The 14,169-nt window shown below is 36.9% G+C and overlaps 1 protein-coding gene across 1 annotated transcript in view; it reads left to right on the plus strand.

Moving 5' to 3' along the window:
- The window catches only part of nuf2 (UF2 component of NDC80 kinetochore complex), a 74,866-nt gene that overhangs the window by 36,779 nt on the left and 23,918 nt on the right, over nt 1–14,169 (plus strand). The window contains exons 6-12 of the mRNA XM_079844998.1: nt 1,255–1,382; nt 2,012–2,086; nt 7,424–7,500; nt 7,583–7,644; nt 8,183–8,280; nt 9,412–9,485; nt 9,566–9,659. Of these exons, the coding sequence (XP_079701124.1) occupies nt 1,255–1,382; nt 2,012–2,086; nt 7,424–7,500; nt 7,583–7,644; nt 8,183–8,280; nt 9,412–9,485; nt 9,566–9,659 (608 nt within the window). The remainder of the gene's footprint in view (nt 1–1,254; nt 1,383–2,011; nt 2,087–7,423; nt 7,501–7,582; nt 7,645–8,182; nt 8,281–9,411; nt 9,486–9,565; nt 9,660–14,169) is intronic.

The raw sequence follows: 14,169 nt of genomic DNA on the forward strand, positions 1-14,169 counted from the left end.
AAATAATATTTAAATAAATAAATAAGTGAAATGTATACATTTTATTAGATAATTTGTTAAATATTAAATTAAAAATACATCTACAGATCTACAGCGAGTTGAAAAAAAGCGCAATGATATAATATAACTGAAACTAAATATTTTGCACATTTATAATATACATTTTTAACAGTATTAATTGGGTCTTTATATATATATATATATATATATATATATATATATATATATATATATATATATATATATATATATATATATATATATATATATATAGTACATATATATATATAGTACACACACACACATATATATATGTATATATTATATACATATATTATACATATATTATTATAATATATATATATATATATTAGTATGTTGGTGATGTTGGCACATGGGGATGATTTGAAAAACCCTATGTGGAGCATACCATAGATGTATATGCGTAGAATTTGAATCGACCGTTACAAACACGTCGGCGCGTGGGTTTAAAAGGGGAAAAAAGGACAACTTTTAGTTTAGCATTTCCTTTAACGCCCCCCCCCCCCTAATTATTTATCTCCACACACATTTAATTATTTATATATTTATTCATAAAGGAATATGTGGATTTGTGGGTTTTTTTTCGCAATTTTTTAAAAATATATTTATTCATGTTATTCAATTTCGGGGTTTATTTATTTATTTGCATATTTATTTATGTATCCTTTGTCTTGTTTTGTGTTAGTTTATCAAAATCCTTGTCTGAAGTTAAGTCTTTCATATACTAGATATTCATACATTCGACTTTGTTGACACTCGACTTGCTATCGAATGTTCACAGGCCGGCATTGACCGTTCTAATATGGCGGTCTGTGCCCCATTGAAACGGGCGCTAATAAGGTTTCTATGTATATAATATCTATGGTTACACACTGTCCAGTAGAGGGCGCCACACCACACGCGATGACACGTGACGCAAACGGAAGCGACGACAGAGGCGCCTAAAGTTTAAATTTGCTTCAGTTGACACAGCGAGGGACGTGAACTTGGTTAGTACAATAGTTTGGTGTTTTTTTTTAGATTGTGAATAATGTCGGACCAACAGTGTGAAAAAGAGGGTAGTAAAATTCTGTCTCTTTGAGTTGTTTATAATGTGCCAGTGACCGTTATATTGGTCTCCTCAGCGGGTTCTGTCGACGCTTCTGCTAGTAAACAGCGTCTGACTGACTGCATAAATGTGTGTTATTAATGTGGTTTCTTCTGTTGGAGCAGCAGGTATGACTGAAAACACTTTCCCCGTGTATAAAGTGGACGCTATTGTGCAGTTCTACCGAACCGAAGTTCTGACTGGGCAAGAGGCTAAACATTTCACCAAGAGTGATATTACTCCCAACCCAAAGGTGACAAATATCTGCTTACACTTTATTTAAGTTGACGTTGTTACAGTGTAATTACACAAATGAGTATTGTTGTTAACTAAAGTTTGGGGTCGTTTTTTCTTTCTTTTTAATGTTTTCGATTATCGTCTGCTCACCAAGCCTGTGTTTATTTGATCAAAAATACCTAAATATTACTCCAGTGTAAAACAGCTGTTTTGAATGTGAATATATAGTAAAGTGTAATTTATTCCTGTGATCAAAGCTGAATTTTCAGCATCATTACTCCAGTCTTCAGTGTCACATGATCCTTCCGATATCATTCTAATATGATGATTTGATGCTCAACAAACATTTATGATTATTATTAGTTAAAACCGTAACCGGAAACCGTCATACATTTTATTTTTCAGGATTTTTGAATATAAAATTTAAAAGAGCAGCATTTATTTGAAATAGAATATTTTGTTACATTATAAATGTCTTTACTGTCACTTTTGATCAATTTAATGCGTCTTTGCTGAATAAAGTATTCATTTCTGTCAAGAAAAAATTATTTTGACCAAAAGGCTGCGTAATGAGGAAAAGTTACTTGAGTTTGTAAATCCTGTAAACTTATGTTGTAAATGCATTACTGGCGTTTTGTTTTTCAGGCAGAATCCATTCAGAGACTCTACATGAGAGTTTTGCAGCTTCTGCTTCGTTTCAGACCCGAGTGCCATTACACGGTGAGTTTATCATCGTCACATTATCAGCTCAAAACTTTCAGGCTTGGGGCCCTATCACACACCCGGTGCAATGTGACGCCAGGTGTGATGCAAGTGTTTTCTGCTTCGCGTAGCAGCTAGGGTTGGGTATCTTTTGTGTTTTTTATGATACCAGTGACAGACCAATACTTTTAAAACGGAACTGGTGCCTGAAATGGTGGATGACATTTAAAGAATGGCTTTTTATTGAAAAAAATTATAATTTAAAATGATTTAAATGGAACCGTTTATTAAAAGTTTAAAGTATACTTAAATTTATAATTATAAATAGATACAACACACAATTTACGTAACAAATTCACAGTAAAACTTAAGCCACCTAACCCAACTACAATAGCCTAATTTAACACTAAATAAGTCACAGTACTAATAAAGCAAAGTAGTTGATATTCTTGGTCTGCTACAAACCAGCTTCAAGCTTCAGCTTTATTTTGAAATATGACCATATTCTCTGGCTAAATATTTTAGAACGCATCGCCTTATTGTTTCCATGGCGACGTGTCATGCTTCTCACATGACATACAGCAGCCGTAATAGTAGGGCTGTGCAATTAATCGAATTTCGATTTCGATTTCGATTTTGCCTCCCAACGATCACCAAAATAGTACAATCGAGAAAAAACGATTATTTTGCCTTGCGTTCTGAATGAAACGCGCATGCGCTCATCCGCCCCTCCCGAAGCCACAAACTTTCTCAGATCGGGAGTCTCGTGAGCATATCATCCGTTGGAATTTAAAAACTCGGCGCGAGTAAAGATGGCAGAAGGAGGGCAGTTACAGCAGCGTTTGGTGAGCAAAAAAGGCAAAACCAACTCCGTTGTCTGGGAACAGTTTGGCTTCGAGGAATCAGACGACGAGCAGAAACATGCTACGTGCAAGATTTGCTACATGGCAGTGGCTGCAACGCAAGGGAACATCACGAATTTGTTTAACCACTTGAAAATTAAACAGAGTGACCTATGACAATCTAATAAAGAAACAAAAACTGACGAGAGCAGGGGTGCCGTGTAAACGTCCTTTTTTCCCTCATATTTTTCAAATAATTCTCTCTTTGTAAACTTTGTTCAATGCATGCGAGTGCTGCCGTATGTTTGAATATGACCAGTCGTTTTCACCGTCATCACCCGGGTTTAGTGCCAGATAGTGATGTTACGTTCGTGAACGAATCGTTCTTTTTGAACGAATCTTTTAGGTGAACGAATCGTTCTCGTTCAAGTAGTCCACTGACTCATATTTCTCGTTCACTGAAATTCCTCCCTCCACAGCAGCATGGCGCTATTAGCAGCGAGGAGCGAGCGCATGCGCAGCTCTGTGGACTGTTTCATCCTGTCAATGACAAAACTTCGAGCCAATAGCGTTCGAGTATAAGATGTGACGGAGCATGTGATTTGTTGAATTCAGTGAACGAATACGCCTTTTACTGACCGAGATGCTTTTGAGTCCGACTCTGAACCAAAGACTGATCTCCTTCTCGACTTGTTCGTGAACGAAACAAACCAGCTATTGAACGATACTGATAGCGAACATGTAGAGCTCGGCTTGTGTAGTTAGGCATATACGGTATGCAGCAAAGAAAGACATGTACACTTTACCATTTTAATGAAAACAGTGTAATAATGCAGGCTGATGGTTAAATGAATGTATAATTACTGATGTAGCCTATTGTGTTTGTATTATTTATTTTCATTGTTGTTGTTTTATAAAATTAATACAAATTACTTCATTACGTTTGAGTCATGTCATGCAATTCTCCAAAAACTGCAAAACAAATAAAAAATGCGATATTATTGGAGTTAACGAACACGTCCATCACTGACCGAGTTGCTTTTTTGAGTCTGAACGAGAGATCTCGTTCGTGAACGAACGAACTGGTACATCTGGTTCATGAACGAATTGAACCACCAACGATACTGAACGAACACGCCCATCACTGAACGAGAGAGAGAGAGATCTCGTTCGTGAACGAATTGAACGAACTGCTGCTACATCTCGTTCGTGAACGAATTGAACGAACTGCTGCTAGATCTCGTTCGTGAACGAACTGGTGGTGCTTCTCGTTCGTGGAAATGGATGTCGGTCATTTAGCATGTGAATCACTCTCGTTCAGCAATAAGCAGAGAGCGGATGGCTGCAAAGCGAAGTTTTAGGCTACGATTGTTTATAACTCTACGTTCGTTTACCATAATCCCAGATATATCTGAATAATATGAATGTGTAAATGTCTGACCAAACAATTAATTGTTAATCATGCAAGAAAACCTTTGTGCTTTGGTCTTCTGAACCACTTATTTAGACTTATTTTATTTAATGATAGATGCACACATTTTAATAAAGCCAAATGATTTTTTTGTAAGTAAATACGTTCGTTGACTTAAGAAATAACGCATAAGACACTCTTTTTGCCACCTGCTGGGATATTTATGGAATATAAAAAAAAATGGTCACTGAACGAATCAATGAACGAATCTGAACGAATCATTTTGATGAACGAACTGAAAATGAACGAATCTCTTGAAAGAATCGAAATTTCCATCACTAGTGCCAGAAGACGCGAATGAGAAGCCGCGCGCGCTGTGAGGAAATCTCTGCGCTCATCCAAGAGCGCGCACACGTCTCACAGCGCGCAAATACTGAGTTATCTTTCAAGTCTTGCTCTTAAACGGACAAACTCACACAAAACGTATGTCAACATGTCCATCTTGATGAGTATCCTAGCAGACATAGTCTGTATATGCCTTAAGTGAACTTTATACAGTCGATAAAGACGACGCATATCCGATCCGGATTGAGTAGCTTTTGTAAGTTTAATAGGATTCATCTTTAATTTATGCACTCAAATATGCAATGTTATTTTACATTTGAGACATTTCTGTACCTGAAAACTAAGGTTAGACGTACCTGAAAAGCATATCTAGCCGAACCATATTGTTGATCTTATTTATTTGTGATTATCATTTTTACATGAATACTTTTATACTTTGATTTGAATATATGTTATATTATTTATTTTAATAGTTCAAAAAGTACAACAAATGTTACAATTTCAATTGAATTGTTGAAAGGTGTATTTTTAATAAATACAACACATTCCCAAAGTCATGTGAAATAATCGTGTTACATAATCGTGATTTCAATATTGACCAAAATAATCGTGATTATGATTTTTTCCATAATCGAGCAGCCCTACGTAATAGTGCTATGACAGCTGTATCGGTTTTATTTAGTTTTTTTCTTTTTTATTCAAAATATTCCCAAACTTGTTAACTATGTCATGAACTATCCAATAAATGGTTTTTCAAATATGTGTGTTAGTTGATCTGTAATGCGCGATGGGCGGCGCCATGTTAGTTTGCGCCTCAGAGAATCGGATCTGTCGGATTTACATTGTGTAAATTCATCCTCGTCTCACAAAATGCATGAAAGTAAGTGACTGCTGATCTGGGAGAAGAATGGAGTACATTTATTACATTTACATTTATGCATTTAGCAGACGCTTTTATCCAAAGCGACTTACAGAGTAAACTATATAATGTGTATCTGATATGAATAAAATGCGTCATCAAATTATAACTGTCTGAAAGGATTGTCTTTGCCGCTATAGACTTCGGTGTGTATTTTTTGCTAGTAGTTATGTGTATTTAAAAGTCTGAAACCTAAAATAAACATTATGTGGTTGAAAACACTTAAAAGTTGTGATGTGTCGAGCGCTGAGCATGCTGTCTCGGCGCCAGCCAAAGCACGTTTGAATTTAAGTGGCACCGAAATCTGCGTTCTGATTCGGTCCGATTTCATACCGATATTATATGTACTGGTGCCATATTGGCACCTGGTTTTGTTACCCAACCCTGGTAGCAGCACACGCATGTTTAAATATTAAAAGTAGTGCTGTCAGTTAAACGCGTTATTAACGACGTTAACGCAAACCTATTTTAACGGCGTCAATTTTTTATCGCGAGATTAACGTTCTTTTTGGTCTAACAAACTTTGTAGTTTTTTCACATGCTGTTACAGCAACTAGTAACGTTAGAAAAACTACAACACCACTCCGGATGTAGCTAGACCGGAAACAAAACATCAGGCACGCTGCGGCTGCCCACACTTGTTTGGGCCATTAAAAGAGTAGACGTGGATGGCAAGCGTGAGACGCCGAAATGAGAAACGTATTATGCCATGGTTTAACTCAGGGGTCTTCAACTAAAAGTGCTTGTCTTGAGCGCTGCTTTCTGCTCTGATGGTGCATTCACACCGGACGCGAATGAAGCGTTTTGCGCGAGTGATTTAAGTCAATGCAAAGACGCAAATAGACATTCTGCGGCGCGAATTAAGCGGCGTGCATGTCGCGTCATTCGCGTCCGGTGTGCCTGCATGCTTGACCGCGCGTCTGGGTCTGAACGCAACAGTGAGCATTGCAACGTTAACTGTTTCATTAGCCTGCGTCAAAAGGCTTCGCGGTCCGGATTTGGACCGGAGTCCGCTAGTTGGCGACCCCTGGTTTAACTGCACTATAGGCGGAATCCTAGTTTACCTTGCATGTGCACTTTGTAATTTTATTTTGTATCACCCTGTTTTGATCCCTTAGAAAGGGCTGTTGAAGGGGCTGTTTGTGCAACAAAGTATTTTTTTTCACCCTTTTATTGATGGACAGTGTTACATTGTGTGAGCGATTATTTGCTCCAAGTGTGAATGACTGCTTCAAGTGAGAATGTTGGTGTGAAATCGAACACTACAGTATGCCAATGTTGTTTTCAATAAAACAAACATTTGAACAAAGCAAGCCGATCCACTTTTCTATGTTGATAAGAGCATTAAAAAAAGAAAAAATAATGGGACAAAAAGAAATCAAGGGACATTTAGAATAAATAAAAATGTGCGATTAATTGTGATTAATTGTGAGTTAACTATGGCATTAATGCGATTAATCGCGATTAAATATTTTAATCGTTTGACAGCACTAATTAAAAGTAAAAGGATTCCTCTCTGGAGAAGCGTTCAGTCTTTCCTCCATGTAAATGGTGAATCCTCCATGGTGTGAGCACAACTGGCTTTTAAAGGGAATGGGAGATGAGAGTCTGATTGGTTTATTGCATGTTAAGCCGAAAACACACCCATGACTCATTACGATACGAGGCACAACCCTTTTGGACCATGTACCGGACGCGCCGACCGCTTATCCCATCATTAAACTAGCAAAAGTGGATTCGAACACACCCTAAGAGCTCCTGTGTTGTGAGCTTAAGAACATGAGCTCAGATCAGTGAAATAGGGCCACATACTGTTTAACTGGAAGTGTTTTCCGCAGGTGCCGTTGTCTGAAAACGTCCAGTACCCGATGCTGTATGAGTGGGTCACTCCGGTCATGAGCGTCTACATGCGTATGTGAGTGTTTTACTTCTCTGTGTGTCTAAATGTTGTGAAAGATCTGCATGTTTACTTCAGCACTAATTTGCGTTTCTTTTAGGTACCAGTTCCTACCGGTTTGTCATGTATATGATTTTTCCCTGAATGACTTGCTCAACCCCAGTAAGTGGCTTTTATTTCCTCTCTCAGGCTTTACATGCAGGGCTCAACTGGGAGTTATTTTCTGCATATTCTTTTCTTGAAAATATTTTCACTGGCCGCAAAAGAATGAGGATGTAAGGAATGCAATTTAATGCAGAGATCAGACTATTATATATTGCTTTTTCTGTAAATGTTTTTTTTGTATAACTTTGTTTAAAAGCATGAAATTGACATGAATTAATTTTGAAAGTGCCATATCACACTTTCGATTTTAGTTCGTTTGACAGATGCTTCGCCAAAGCAATGGCGCAAAATAAAATTTGAGACATTTCATATTGTTGTGAATTTTTTAAAATATTTTTTCAGTTCATTATGAAATGGATTAGACTGTGACGCCAGACTCTAGGTTATCCAAACCCTAAAGTTTTTTTGTGGCTGGAGTTAAAGCCTGAAACGCTCACACTGAACCGGCTCTTCCTGTGCTGCCCTGACATTGTTTCACAGTTTAAAGCTGATATCAAAGTCATGCTGAGCTCCTTTTTTTTCCCACTTTTGACAGAGTTGAAGCGAACAATCACAATTCTGAGCGCAATCCAAAATTTCCTCCACTTCCGAAAGCAGAGGCTGGAAATGACTGCTGCCCACCAGCAAAGTTTTGTAAGTTGCTGTTTTTCTTCAGTGTTTAAAAGGAACGCTCATGGTGACACATTTCTGATTAATTCAGTGGAAATGCTTAATGTGTCATCTTTTTGGAGAAATGTAGTCATAAGCCCTATTAAGTCTGTAATTGTTTCTCATGTGGACGTCCGTAAAAATAAATGTGAACGCCACCTCGGTGATAACTTGTGTATTCAGATGGCGATGATTTCACGGTGAAGGAGCGAGTTCTGTGACCCGAAGAACCCAGGAACTCGCTGCTCAGTTGCATGATTGTATGCTTTAAATAAAATCTCGTATGCTTGGAATAAGAAGAGTAAATTCATATTTAATTTAATAATATCCTAATTATTTAAATCTCCTGTTTAAAGGATCTGCTTGCATGATCAAGCAGATAAAGACTTATTTTAGCTGCATATAGATGGTGTTGTGCCTGTAACTTTTTCTTGCTTATTTAATTTAAATTTTATTCTTTATTTATATGAATCTTTTTTTTTTTTTTTTTTTTTATGTATTAAAAAAAATTGATCTAATTTATTGCTTTACTCATTTATTTTAATTTATTTATTTTATGTTTAGGTTCTCTCTAGTCTTCTCCACAGACCCCCTGTCACTTTTGCGGACCCCTGATCCCAGTTTGAAAACCCCCGTGTTAAACTATTCCATTACACCCAATAAACAAAATAATGAACTTTTAAAATAGCATCATATGGTCTCTTTAAAAAGCAGTAAAATAACAGATTTTGGTTCCATATGAATTGTCCTGGCACAGTATTTGCAGTGTAAAATAATTTTAGGTTCAACGACCTGCACACAATAATTAATGCAGTTTAGTTGTCAAATCATTATGCAAACACACGACTGAAATCATTGCACACATTTCATGATAAATGTCATCACTGCTGGTTACATTTTGACTGTTGAACTTTTTATTAACATTCGTCACTGTAGATCCTCAAATCTCAACCGGAACTGGGTATAAAGCTTGACGTTTAGCACAAGTGCTAACTAAAGTGCTAAAATACTGTAAAATACGCTGTACACAAGCTCATTTTTGGGTTTACACACTAAAGGTCAACATTAAAAAGCACAAAGTCTCATCCTGTAATTTATGGTGTTTTTTTCAAACAGCGGTCTGATATGGACAGACTCCAGGCATACACAAGAGAAATAAAGGAGGCTGAGAAGAAGATTGAGAAGCTGACGTAAGTGCAGAGTTTTTTTTAAAAATGTGTATTATTAGAAAAGGTGTTTCTTTATGAACGTATCGTATCCTCCTCCACAGTACTATTCCACCTGAGCAGCAAGCGGAGGCTAAAGAGCTGGCGGCTGCCCTGGCGGAGCTGACCACTAACACACAGCATGAGTATCAGGATGTGGTGAGCTCAATGATTCCAGTATACAAATAAAATGTGACCTATATGGAGGACCAGGAGTGACACTTAAAAATAAAATAAAGAATCAATTGATCAATTTAATAATTCAAACATAAAAATCTATATAAATCAATCACTTTTAAATGGACACATTAATAGACATATTTAAAGTTGTTTATTTAATTCATGTTTTTAAATGTAGTTAAATAAAACAATAAATTAAATAAAACATTTTAAATGTATAAATAAATAAATAGACACATTTAAAACATTGAATTAATGTTTTAAAACGCATATTAATAAATCAATAAAGTAAATTATTAAATCATTTTAAATGCACATTTTAAATCGCTTTTAAAAAAAGCATTTGGCAAACGCTTTTCTTTATCCATTTGTCAATCGAGTTAAAAAATGCCATTGGACAGTACACACGTGGGAGCAACCAATCAACTTTCGCCTTTTGAAGAGCCAAACCCTCTCTACTTGTAAAAGTAACACGCACTGTCATTGGACAGTTAGAAAAACTATACATCATTACAGCCAGTGTATTGCCAGGTCAGGGCTACTTCAACACTGTTACTACGGGTTGAAGCGACTCCAATCACAATTATGTGATATTTAGCCCCGGGCCGGGACTGTAAATTTTAACCCTGCCAAAAAGACATATTTTACATTTTTGGGATTGTGGATTTGTTAGCTTTAGCTGATTTCTGCAAAATAAATTCTCCCCATGATTATCATTTTATATATAGAAGAGTTTTACAGTTGAGGGAAGACGTTGCAGACACAGCGGATAATTGTGGTTGTACAATAAATGGAAGGATTTGGATTAAGTTTGAGGCACAAAGTGTCAATGACTCCCTCGGAATGCAGCAGCCATCACGCTATGATTGTACAGTCTTTAAAGGGTAACTAAACCAACTTTTTTTTAGTTAAAGAGCACCTATCATGGCATTTAAAATGTTCCAAATATTGTTTTAGAAGTCCCCAACAACAGTTTTGCATGCATGCAATGACAAAAAATACTTTAGTTTTCTTATAATATGCATTTATTTTTACCTGTTTTGACAGCGATTCTCAAATGATTCCTTTAGTGATTCACTTTTCAAAACCCTGCCTTTACGTGACGCTAATCTGCGGTGATTGGTCCGATGACCCAGTCAGTTGTGATTGGTATAGTCTGTGCAGATATTTTCGGAAACGGAACGCCCATCAAAGTCTTATAGTGACAGTAATTTGTTAATATGTGTCAGGAGTTATGAATATGAAAACCGCGTCGGTACTGTTTGATTGTAATATGAGCCTCAGCTGATCTCATTCATAAAAAAACTCCTCTATTCTCCTCACGAAGACTCGCGACAAATCAACATCCCTCAGGGCTTTTAGTTCAAAAGTGAGCAGATGAGGAGACATATTGATAGATTCTCATATGTCTGTGTCAAATTTCTAAACAGAGGAGTATTTTTTTTTATTCAATACTTCCTCAAAATGGGCAGTTATAGCCTAATCATGAGCGATTGAGTCTCTTATGTGTTGTTTTCAATTCATACTGGCAACCGGAGGGCGCTCTGTGCACATGTAGTCCATGTATGGTACAGATAGACGAAGAAGAACCATGTGCCATAATAGAAGTCCATAATAAAAGCTTCCTGAGATCGCGAAACATACATTTGACGACTAATAAACACACAATCGCGACGATGTATGGTTTGTCTTCAAGCCACTTAGTCTTCAAATGCTCATCCTTGGGCAGATGAAAGAAGTTTGCTTTTGAGTGGCACTTCAGAACACAGCGTCTCGTCGCCATGATGTTTTCTAGTTTTCACTGGCGTCTTGGAGCGCAATAAGTGGGCGTATCGTATTCAAATAACTTGACAAGTTGACGTCATCTAGTCAGAGAAAAAGCTTCGGTCTTCTAACGATTCTTAAAAATGACTCCGAGTCGACTCTTACTTTTGAAAGAAAATAACTATATATACGGTGCACTGTCATATTTCAAGCTATCACAGGATGTTTTTGTTCACTTAGATCTATGTTACACACTACATGAAAGGTAAATTTCAAAATTCCATGATAGGTGCTCTTTAATGATCTGTAATACTGGGGCTTTATTAATGCTGTTCATTAATTCGAGTAAATTTCAAATTTAACATTTGAGTATAAAGTGTTATAATTCTATAAAATATGGTGTTAGGGATGAAACGATTACAGGTTTCACAATAAACCACGATAAAATTTAGTGACCGTTAGTAATATCGTATAAAATTTAATTATCATTAAAACCGCATGTGATTATCACGATTGTGAAAACTCGCGGTAAATCCTGTCCAGTCAGCGTCAGTCTGGCGCATCGCACCGCTGTTTTTTGAATGAGAAGAAATGGCAGAAGGCAGTGACAGCGCCGGAAGATTTTTCAGATTTCTAAAAGGACCAAATCTGAGGCGTTGTCATTTTTTGGCTTTTACAAAAGTCCTGAGGGAAACTTAATCGAAGATGGTTACCCTGTCTGCAGAACATGCCAGAAGAAAGTCGCTGTAATAGGGGGAAACACTTCAAAACTACGAACGCAACGCAGGTGGACTTTGACCTGAATACCAAAACTACGTCTGGGAAATAATAACGTGAAGCGAACGAACAAATTCAGACAAGACTAGGGTGACATTTAAGGGATAATAATCAGGGCTTGCCATTAACAACAACCGCCATTTGCGTGTATAAGTTAACGTTATTTCAGCTGCACACTAGTCACTCTGGCTGTTGAACTTATTATAGTCTTCTCAAAAGCCATCTGTTATAATCGCGTTGCGCATTATAACCACTTACACGTGTTTCCATTGAGTTTATGCATGTCCATAATCAGAGGCGATCAGATTAGCCGGAGTTTTGTTCGGAGCGCGCGCCGCTCTCGCTGAAATCTACACTCAAAGCGGAGATGTGTGTGCGATGTACGCAGGAGATTAATTCATCATACAGTGATTGACTGTTTCTGTTCTATTTCAGCAGCGAAAATAGTTTCAAACAAACACAGCAGAACTACAGCGCATCTGATATGACTGGCATAACGCTGGCGAATTTAGGGACCGTCTCTAAAGTTACAACACAACATTGGTAATGTTATACACGTTTCTGATTCAATAGAATTTGAAGAGAATCAGTCATAAAACTGACTGTAAAGTGATCATCTAGGTGTCAGGTATGATGCACACATTTTGATATTTAATAAAATAAACTGTCAAATCATATGGAAATATGGATATTCATTATTTCACTAGGATACTGTTTGGGCCCTTACACAAAATATGCTAGATTTAAATGCATCATTGCTGAACACTGATGAGAGTATTGCTTGAGAATATATTTACAGAGATAATATTAGAGATTATATTTACGACAAATTATTATTTATGCGTTGCTATTGACGACGGCCATTATAAGGAAGGTAATCCCACAGAATATAGCTTAAAAAAGTGCATATTAGAGCTGCTTTAGTTATTTGTTGATTTTCAAATATAAAACTTGTTGAATTGTTTTAAGTGTGTGCATCTGTTCTTTTTGAACACTTTCATCTCGTTTGAACAAAACCGTGATAATCTTGATAACCGTGATAATTTGGGTCACTATAATCGTGATGTTAAATTTCCATACCGTTTCATCCCTATATGGTGTAAAACTGCCAAAGTGCTGCCCTCTTAAGGTTGAACGGTGGCTACTGCAGTTGAATTTCCCTATTGGACGTTGTGGTACATCGTGACGTAGGATGGCACTTCCAACGGCTCACTATCCGCGCCCCTGGCACGAGCTCACCAAACCCTCAGAAATTTTGGCTTCGGGACGGTACCACAATCTAACACCGAAGTACCGATATTATTAAATCGATACCATACAGGGTCTGAATTTTGGCACGGGTATTGTGCATAATTTTACTCACTCTCGCAGGTTTGAGGTTTATAAAGCGGGAAATTAACGCAAATGTTTATTATTAAATGAATCAACAAAGATTATCAAATCAGTCATTTGGAAACTTTCTTGTGCAAAGTAATTTCAGCAATACACCCTTCTCTAGCTCTCAAAATGAGCAAATTGCTTCTAGCTTCAAAAGACATCAAACATGCACTATAAAAGCAATCTGCGCGCTCCGATTCAAAACTTATGCTTTATTATATCTAAAAAATAAATGGCAACTGAATTTAGGTTAATAGTTTGGGCTCTGTTGTTAACCTTTTATATTATAGTAATGTGTAAGGGCTCCCTATATAGCCTAGTTTACAGCATTATCTTTAAGAAACTTTTAGTTATAATTGAATTAATTTAAGGACAGACACAATTTTTTTCAGTAAACCACTGTTGAATAAAAATAAATAAAAAGCAATTTTGTTAAACTGCCGTACCGAACCTGTACTGAACCGTGACTTCAAAACCGAGGTACGTACCGAACCGTTAGTTTAGTGTACCGTTACACCCCCTACTGTTTTGGTTCATTGGTGATTACGATTAGTGATCTTACAATTCTGAC

Source organism: Gobio gobio (assembly GCF_949357685.1).
Source record: "Gobio gobio genome assembly, chromosome: 19".
Lineage (NCBI taxonomy): Eukaryota > Metazoa > Chordata > Actinopteri > Cypriniformes > Gobionidae > Gobio > Gobio gobio.